The 9,774-nt window shown below is 43.9% G+C and overlaps 1 protein-coding gene across 3 annotated transcripts in view; it reads right to left on the bottom strand.

Moving 5' to 3' along the window:
• Window positions 1-791: 791 nt before the first annotated feature.
• Window positions 792-9,774, bottom strand: part of SNX11 (sorting nexin 11) — a 67,430-nt gene continuing 58,447 nt past the window's right edge. For 2 of the 3 annotated variants that reach the window (XM_089674343.1, XM_089674342.1), the window contains exon 7: window positions 1,384-1,521. Coding sequence is in view for 1 of the 3 variants with exons in the window: in XM_089674344.1 (XP_089530470.1) it covers window positions 1,338-1,521 (184 nt within the window). In the remaining 2 variants the exon portion in view is untranslated. Of the gene's footprint in view, window positions 1,522-9,774 lie in introns of all 3 variants that reach the window. The other variant, XM_089674344.1, reaches the window with a different exon arrangement.

Genomic DNA, 9,774 nt, shown 5'->3' with positions numbered 1-9,774 from the left:
GTAGACCAAGTGGCGATTAGCTGCAGGCAAAAGGCCCACTGAAGGCAATGGAAGGTGACAGCTCCCGCAGTTAATTGTGACCACATTCAAGCAGTGATTATCTGTGAACAATCATCCCTGAATGCAAACTGTCTGGGTCCAGGGCTGATCTTTCACTGGCAAGCACTCTGTGAGCGATTACATGCAAGCAGCCACAGATAGTTAAAGGTCAGTCTCCCAATTGCTTTCAATGGGTCTTCTATCCACAGCTAATCACTGGGAGGCCCCCCACTGGGTAAGTAATCACTAGCATTCTTATTCAAAAGTGTGAATGGTGTTTAAAGCTTTAAAGATCCAGTTCATCTGCTACCTCTGTCATTATAAACCTCTAAAAATGAGCCTTCTCTACTAGAACCAATATGATCCTTCAATTTGGTTTTGTGTTACTTACTTCTTGAGACTTAACACAGGTAATAGTTTAAATGGTTTGCTACATCTAGGACTCCCTCAACATCATAAGTATTGTCCACAGTTTTTATTTTTGTAACCCCATAGTATAGTTTTGTCTGGTCACTGATAAACCTAAAAAATGGTTTGCAGTTGTACACTTTTACCCACCTGAAGTTCAGGTCGTTTATAAACCCCATTTTTTATACAGCTCACAGATTACTGACTCCTGCCATATCTCTCTCCAATTAATTTTTTTTTAGAAACTTACCCAATGATACTATGAACTAGAAAATGTGCTTGCATCAGAGAATTGCTGTTGAAAAATACAAATGCTTTGGCAGGCAAGACAGCACACAAGTATGTATATGAACTGTGCACTTCACTTTACTGTAATGTAACAAAATATGAAAGATGCACACTTATAAATAAGGGTCAAGGAAGCACAAAGTATAAGCAAAAATAGAAACAACAATTTCTACACCCTTTGCAGAAATAAATTCAAAGATGAATTTAAAGACATATTATAAGAATTTACAGAAGTGCTGGGCCTATTAGTGTAATACTGTCCTCATGCACAGCGTGCATCTCAAATGTTGAGGGGCAGTCTTCTACCCAAGTCAGTCAATACAGAAAGACATCCCCAATCTGTTTTATGCCATCCAAACAATGTACAGGTTAGACCAATGTAACAGCAAACATTAGCCATATCCACCAGGATTCCAGTATCATTGTGGTTAGACTAGATTGGTGTCACATTAGAATCAGGAAGATGTGACACCACACGGGGTTGTCCAATTTAAAGTGCACAGTGTTTCCTGACTGAGGCATGGTTTCCCTTTACCATTACATAGCTAAAGTTCAACATGTGAAGCCTATCCATTTCAGGTCCTCTTCTTGAACTACTGCCATTATCTGGAGAGAGCTTCCTCCTGGGTCCATCCTCTGTTGGATATAGCATAATTCAAGATGACTTCCGTAGCAGTGTATGAGCGCCGCCCCTGCACACAGGCCTGAATCTCTTCTACAGGCAGCTGGCTCTGCAGGAAGAGGTGCAGCTGACTGTCCGACAAGAGGACCATGTTCTGTACAACTCTGCAGAAGAAACAGAAGAATAGTTAGATAGGCACAATAAGCACCTGAGTAGATAAATCAGACATTGCTGGCACAACGCTACCGGTTATCATTCATGTGGTCCATGATCATTAAATAACTGAAAACTCCTTTTAAACTTTTCCAAGTAGATTAAATGAGCAACTTGTAAATTAATTCCCAACTGATAAAGGATAATGATGAGTATTTAAAGTGTATGTTTAGTCAGAACTCTTCTTTCTAAGTTTGGATAGAGTATGGAAAGGTTAGAACAGGCTTTATTGCTGGCTGGGTCCCCACAAGGTAGACTCACCTTCTCCTTTTTTAACACTAAAATAGAATATATCTGGAAATTCTAAATGTTACAGTTGTCACCAGGACAGGAGATGAAGGGAAACCTTTTTGGCCCAATTCATAATAGTGTGATTTCAGATCCACCTTCAATCATACAGAATCGCATTGTTTTGAATGGTGCCCAGTTTCATCAATGCAGCGCTTCTACTATGCAACGTTGAGGAAGGAGCCTGTGCAAACTTTGATGTGATGCAGTTTGACTTTCTTTATGCCCCATAGATGGCAATGGTGTAGCACTAAAATGTATATACTTTTGTTTTTTGGTGCATTTTTGAGTGCGATTTGGATTGGTTGTTATTCCTGCTGTCAGCAGCACGGATGAGTCATTTGTTAAGGAGTGGGTGTCCTAATTAATGACTGGGTGGGGGGAATTTACTAAAACTGGAGTACTGAGACTCTAGTGCAGCTGTGGTAGCCAATCGGCTTCCAACTTCAGCTTGCTCAATTAGGCTTTGACAATAAAACCTGGAAGATGATTGGTTTCTATGCAGAACTGAGCCAGATTGTGCACTTTCCAGCTTTAGTAAACAATCCCCATTGTGTCCTGCAAAGCACAATTAACCAGTTGCCGACTAGCCACAGTACATTTACTGCAGCAGAGCGGCACCGCTGCGTGTGTGTGTGTGTGTGTGTGTGTGTGTGCGCGCGCGTGTGTATATACATATATATACACACACATACGTGATTTTGCATTTCGGGTAGGGGATGCGCGCCCTAGATTGCGGCCGTAGGTGTCACTCACCGGGTCTTGGACGGTGATTACCTGCCGGAGCCGGCGATTACTGGCAATCACTGACAGGTAGGACGGCTGCAGTTTTACACTACAGCGCTCCTCCCTCTCAGTTTGAACAGACTGGTCTGGAACGCTGAGCACAGCTTTCCAGATTGGTGTGTGACTATGGAGCACACACCCCTGCCCCCTAGTGAAACACTCCCCTCACACAGTTAACCCTTTGATTGCCTCCAAATGTTAACCCCTTCCTCCCCTGCGCCATTAGTACAGTGTCAGTGTTTTGTTTTTTTCAGCCCTGATCACTGTATTGGTGTCACTGGGGATGTCAGTGACCCCAAGTCAGTTCCCCCCTCAGTGTCAGAACGTCTGCCGTAGTCCTCCCATAAGTCGCTGATTGCCACCATTATTAGTATAAAAAAAAAAATTCAAGTATAAGTCCCGCCATTCGTAAACACTAACTTTCACATAAACAAATTTTATTTTTTTTTTAGCAAAGACATGTCACAGAATACATTTTGGCCTAAATTTATGACGAAATTTGATTTTTAAATTTTTTTAAAATAAAAATCGCCCAGGTGATCAAATAACACAGAAAGAAAGCTCAATTCGTGGGGAAAAAAGGACGTAAATTTCATTTTGGTACAGTGTTGCATGACCACGCAATTGTCAGTTAAATTAACGCAGCGCCCTAACACACACAAACTGCTTCCTGACCGCCCCTCCCAGATAGCGTCAGATTGCCCGTTAGTACACCAATCATCACATTTACCCCTTGATTGCCAGGAACACGCTCATACACAATAACCCTCCATTGCTAGTATAGTGCCTGAACGCATCAATATCTTTGATCAGATCAGCACTATACCAGCGTTCACATTAGTATACGTCCCTAAAAATGCAGCATTAGCGGGATCAGCCCCGGCACCTGCGTTTAGCCCCTACGCTTACCCCCCCCCCCCCCCCCCCCCTTCTCCCCCAGCAAGTGCAGTGTCAGTAGGTCACTGTCACTTGATACACTGCAGACAAAACCACAGTGTTTGCAGAATCAGGCCTGCTCTCTGTTAGCACTTGCAGGTAAATGTTGATGACTCTTATATGCAGCAGAGTGCCAGTACTAGTGCCATGCTACCTTTTGGTGAACTGGCGAGTACTAGTGGCCTAGTACATCCTGGTCTATCACATACCAGCACTGCAGTATCACTTGGTGACGTGGTGAGTTCCATAAGTATAGTACAAGCTGGTTCGGTGGCAAGCACAAGTATTGTCCCGCAACCACCAAGAATTCGCACACAGGCCTGAAGAGCCCCTAGTATCCTACCAGATGTGCTTGCACATCCCGATTGGCAGCCCACAAATTCTGCAGCACCCATACTTCCCCCATCCACTGCCCAACCTGAAATTCAGGTGGAAACAGCAAATTTAACTTCTCCCCTTGATTTTTGGAGCCGTTTTTCATGGAAGATCTGTATGCGTTGATTGTGGATCAAAGCAATTTATATGCACAACAATGTATCGCCGGCAACCCAATTTCAAACCCTGCCAGACCATTCGCATGGGAACTCATTACAGTTTCTGAATTTACATATTTTTGGGGCCTAACCCTCAACATGGGCATTACTAAAAAAAAAAAATGAATTCAGGTTGTATTGGTCCACAGACCCGATTCATCATATGCCCGTGTTCTCTGCTGCCATGGCCAGGCATAGATATGAGAGTATAATGTGTTTTATGCATTTCAACGAAAATACTCTCTGTCGTCCTCAGGGTGACCACAAAATTCTGCCCCTCGCAAATGGTACCAATCATCTCTATAGCCTAAGAAATCAGAAGCTACGAGCATTTCATCACTTCAGTTTCACAGGATATAAATAGCGCCATTTGTAAATTGGGAAAGCATCTGATCACACCGATCTTGGTTTGATTAGATAATGTAAGGGCAGAGGAGATATCTAGAGTCTGATAGACCCCAGATTTCTCAAAAAAGAATATATGACAATGCCCATTGAAGTTATAGGGGATATTTGCATTCCCTGTGATAGCATTAAAAGTGATAGAAAAAAAAATGAAAGGGACAGTGTAAATATAATTTAAAAAAATATAAAAGCATATGCAGTTTGTCGCCATTGCACGGGGCATGCACAGTTTTAACCGTCTCCTGCCCGCCATATAGTAATATGACGGACGCAAGGTGGTTCTCTCGTTCTGGGAAGACGTCCTCCCATTCTAACCGCGCATGCGTGGCTCCCAGAGCACGGCGATCGGCGGTCCACTGTGTCCCTCGGACACAGCGGATCACCGATCAATGGAAAGAGCCAAAGATGTCGGCTCGGTTATGTGATCAGCTGTGTCCCATCACAGCTGATCGCATGTAAACAGGGAAATGCCGATTATCGGCATTTCTCTCCCCACGAGCTGTCACGCTGACAGCTTGTGAGGAGAGGAGAGAGGGTAATCGGCATTTCTTGGAAGGGACATGTACACAGATGATCAGTGTGCCCTGATGATCTGTGTAGCCCCAGCAGCGCCACCTGTCAGTGTCCATCAGTGCCAGCTCTCAGTGCTCATCCATGCCACCTGCCAGTGCCCATCAGTGCCACATTTCAGTGCCCATCTGAGATGCCTTTCAGTGTCAACCATCAGTGCCACCTACCAATGCCAGTCAATGCCACCTATCAGTGTGCATCAGTGCCACCTAACAGTGCCATATATGAGTGCTATCAGTGCCCATCACTGCAGCCTCATTAGCGCACATCAGTGAAGGAGAAAAATCACTTATTTACAAAATTTTATAACAAAAAATAAGAAAAAACTTTTTCAAAATTTTCAGTGGTTTTTGGTTTAAGAAAAAATAAAAAATAAAAAACCCAGAAGTGATTAAATACCACCAAAATAAAGCTCTGTCACAAAAAAATGCTAAAAATTTAATATGGGTACAGTGTTGCATGACCGCGCAATTGTCAAAGTGCAACAGCACTGAAAGCTGGAAATTGGCCTGGCTAGGAAGGGGGTAGAAATGCCCTGTAGGCTAGTGGTTAAATCATGTCATGTTTGGTATCTATTTACTCGGCATACCATCATCTTTATATTTTACCAAATAATTGGCCAATATATTGTGTTTTTGTGCATTAAAAGTAAAAAAAAAAATATTTTTTTTTAAATTTGCTTTTGAAAAAAAGCAAGTATGTGACATAAAAAATTTTAGCACCCACCATTTTATTCACTAGGGTGTCTGCTTTAATAAAAATATATAAAGTTTGGGGGTTTAAATTAATTTCCTAGCAAAAAATACTGATTTTTTTCATGTGAACAAAAAGTGTCAGAAAAGGCTTCAGGTGGTTAGAAGAGTGAGTGATGTGTGGCATAAACTTCTAATGCTGGGCATAGAATGCCCCCACCCCCCCAAGACGACCCCTTTTTGGAAAGTAGACACCACAAACTATTTTCTGAGAGGCATGTTGAATCAATAGAAGAATTTATTTTTTTACCACAAGTTTTTGGAAAATGACGAAAATGAGCAAAACAAAAAGTTTTTTTTTTCTTTACACAGAATTGTCACTTAAATTATTTTTTTCTTGCACAGGCCATGGGTATTATTATTATAATACAGTATTTATATAGCGCTAAAAGGTTTGCTCAGCGCTGTACATTATAGTGGGGGACAGAACATGAGACAATACAGTAACAATACAATACACGAGGGGGTCAAGGGCCCTGCTCTTTCGAGCTTACAATCTAGGAGGGAGGGGATAGTGGTACAGGAGGAAGTGGCTGTGGGGGATGGAGTGGTAGGAGGAGATCGGCTGTTAGGTTAGGGCGGGGTAGGCTTCCCTGAAGAGATGGGTTTTCAGGGTGCGCCTAAAGGTGAGGAGGGTAGGTGACAGTCTGATGGATTGGGGTAGTGAGTTCCAGAGGATGGGGGAAGTCCTGGAGAAGTCCTGCAGTCGGGCGTGGGAGATGGAGACCAGGGAGCTAAAAAGTAGGAGGTCTTGTGAGGAGCGAAGATTACGGGTAGGGTGGTATTTGGGTATCAGGTCGGTGAGGTAGTTTGGGGCAGCGTTATGAATGGCTTTGTATGTCTGTGTTAGTAGTTTGAATTTAATACATTGGGCAATCGGGAGCCAGTGGAGGGAATGACAGAGGGGGGTGGCAGATGCGGAGCGGTTGGTAAGGTGGATGAGTCTGGCCGCTGAGTTCAGGATAGACTGAAGCGGGGAGAGTCTGCAACGAGGTAGGCCGGTGAGAAGGGAGTTGCAGTAGTCCAGATGTGAGATAATAAGGGAGTGAATGAGTAGTTTAGTAGTGTCTGGGGTTAGGAACGAACGTATTTTGGAGATGTTGCGGAGGTAGAGCCTGCATGAGTTTGCCAACGATTGGACATGGGGTTGGAAGGACAGGTTTGAGTCTAGAGTGACACCTAGGACTTTGGCTTGTGGGGTGGGACTGATGGTGGTGGTGTTGGTCATGATGGAGAGGGTGGAAGGGAGGGGGGCACGGGCTGGGGGGAAAATCAGGAGCTCGGTTTTGGAAAGGTTCAATTTGAGGAAATGGAGCGACATCCAGTCTAATATGTCGTTCAGTAGGTGGGTGATACGGGCGGAGACTGAAGGGGTGAGGCGAGGGGTGGAGAGGTAAATTTGCGTGTCATCAGCGTAGAGGTGATAGTTGAAGCCGTGGGAGTGTATCAGTTTGCCGAGGGAGGAGGTGTAGATGGAGAAGAGAAGGGGCCCGAGGACCGAGCCTTGGGGGACCCCAACAGAGAGGGGGAGGTGGTAACGTTATAGGTAATGCTGAAGGAGCGTTAGGATAGATAGGAGGAGAGCCAGGAGAGAGCAGAGTCTCTGATGCCGAGGGAGTGTAGTTTATTAAGGAGGAGGGGGTGGTCAACTGTGTCTAAGGTTGCGGAGAGGTCGAGGAGTAGGAGGACTGAGTAGTGGCCATTAGCTTTGGCGGTTAGCAGGTCATTAGTGATTTTGAGTAGGGCGGTTTCGGTGGAGTGTAGGGGACGGAAGCCAGACTGTAGTGGATCGAGGAGGTTGGTGTCAGTGAGGTGGGCGCATAGGCGATTGTAGACTAAACGCTCAAGGAGTTTGGAAGTAAATGGCAGCAGGGAGATGGGCCTAAGGTTGTTCAGGTCGGTGGGGTCCAGGGAGGGTTTTTTGAGTATGGGGGTGATGTGAGTGTGCTTTAGGGGGGAGGGGAATGCGCCAGTAGAGAGGGAGAGATTGAAGATGTGGGTGAGGGAGCATAGGATGGAGGAGGAGGGTGACCGGAGGAGTTGTGTGGAATTACTCCCCAAAATACATTATGCTACTTCTCCCGAGTAGGGGGGGTACCACATGTGAGAGACGTTTTGGCAGTCTAGCCAAGTACAGGACCCCAAAATCCAATAAGCACCTTCAGGCTTTTAAAGGGCTTTATTTCCTCATTACACTTCCAAACTACCTATCACAGTTTCGGAGGCCCTGAAATGCCAGGATAGCACCTAACCCCCCCCAAATTACCACATTTTGGAAAGTAGACACCCCAAGGAATTTGATAAGAAGCATGGTGAGTATTTTGCAGATCTCGTTTGTTGCCACACGTTTTTGAAAAATTAAAAAAATATATATATATATTTTCTTTTTTTATATTTCAAAACCTTGTGACAAAAAATGAGATCTGCAAAATACCATGCCTATTTTTAAATTCCTTGGGGTGTCTACTTTCCAAAAAGGGGTCATTGGGGGATGGGGGGTTTGGTGCTATCCTGGCATTTCAGGGCCCCCGAAACTGTGATAGGTAGTGAAGAAGTAAACTGAGGAAGTTACGCGTCTTCGGGCTTTCAAAGTGGTCAATGGATTTCAGGCTCCTGTATGAGGCTAGGCTCCCAAAAAGTCTCACACATGTGGTATCCCCATACTCGGTAGAAGTAGCAGAATGTATTTTGTGGTGTAATTCCACATATACCCATGGCTTGTGCGAGAAATATATCATTTACATGACAACTTTGTGTAAAAAAAAAATGTTTTTGCCATTCTCCAGAAACTTGTGGAAAAAAAAATAAATTCCATGGACTCAATATGCCTCAGTAGATAGCTTAGGGTGTCTACTTTCCGGGGTCATTTGGGGGTGTTTGTACTATCCTGGTATTTTAGCACCTCAATAGAAGGGAAACAAAGAAACATAGTGCCTCTAAGTGTGTACTGTGAAGATATTTAATAGAAAGATAAGTAGTAACTCACATCTAAGAATATAAAAATAGGCTCATGGGTAAGAGGGTGAGACGTCTATAGCCAGATGTTGTGTGTCTGATCCAGAGAAAAGACTGATTGAGTCCGTCAGCAGGTGGTGCTGTGCATGTGCAACATGGATGGTAAACCAGGTGGAATCTCTTTCATCAGGCCTGCCTGATGAAAGAGCGCACCTGGACTCATCTCGTCCTGCACATGCTCAGAAACGCGTCGCATTTTGATGACGTCAGACGCCAAATGTGCTGATCCCAGACATCTTGGAGACTCTGCCAGGCTCTACCATCCATACTGCATATGCACAACACCATCTGCTGGCAGACACCTTGGAGATTCCACCAGGCTTACCATCCATGTTGCACATGCTCAGCACCACCTGCTGGCGGACTCAATTGATCTCCTCTCTGGATCAGTCACTCAACATCTGGCTATAGCCGTCTCACCCTCTTACCCATGAGCCTGTTTTTATATTCTAAGATGTGAGTTACTACTTATCTTTCTATTAAATACCTTCACAGTACACACTTAGAGGCGCTGTGTTTCTTTGCGTAGGAGCGAAGCATAACTTTGCAGAAGGGAAACAGCTTGCCCTTAGTACCTACTGGACTACCTTCACCCCTGCCCATTTGGAACTCATCAAACGTACATGGACTGCCACACCATGCGCCTGTTATCCCTTTTGTTTTAGCACCTCAATAAATGTGATGAGCAGTCAAAGTAAAAGCTGTGTAAATTCCAGTATCTATACCATAGTTTGCTTTGTGTGAAAGTTATAGCGTCTACAATCAATATACACCTATTGGGATTTTTTTAACCAAAAACATGTAGCAGAAAACATTTTGACCTAAATTTGACAAAATTTTAGTTTTTTTGGATATTTTTTATGACCGAAATGAGAAAATATAGTTTCTATAAAAAATAATTTTTTTTTGTTTATAGCAC

This window comes from Staurois parvus, unplaced genomic scaffold (assembly GCF_062004578.1).
Source record: "Staurois parvus isolate SC_StPar_1 unplaced genomic scaffold, SC_StPar_1.0 ptg000151l, whole genome shotgun sequence".
NCBI classification, from domain to species: Eukaryota; Metazoa; Chordata; class Amphibia; order Anura; family Ranidae; genus Staurois; species Staurois parvus.
Note: the sequence above shows the minus strand (reverse complement) of the source record. Positions and strands in the feature narration are given on the sequence as shown.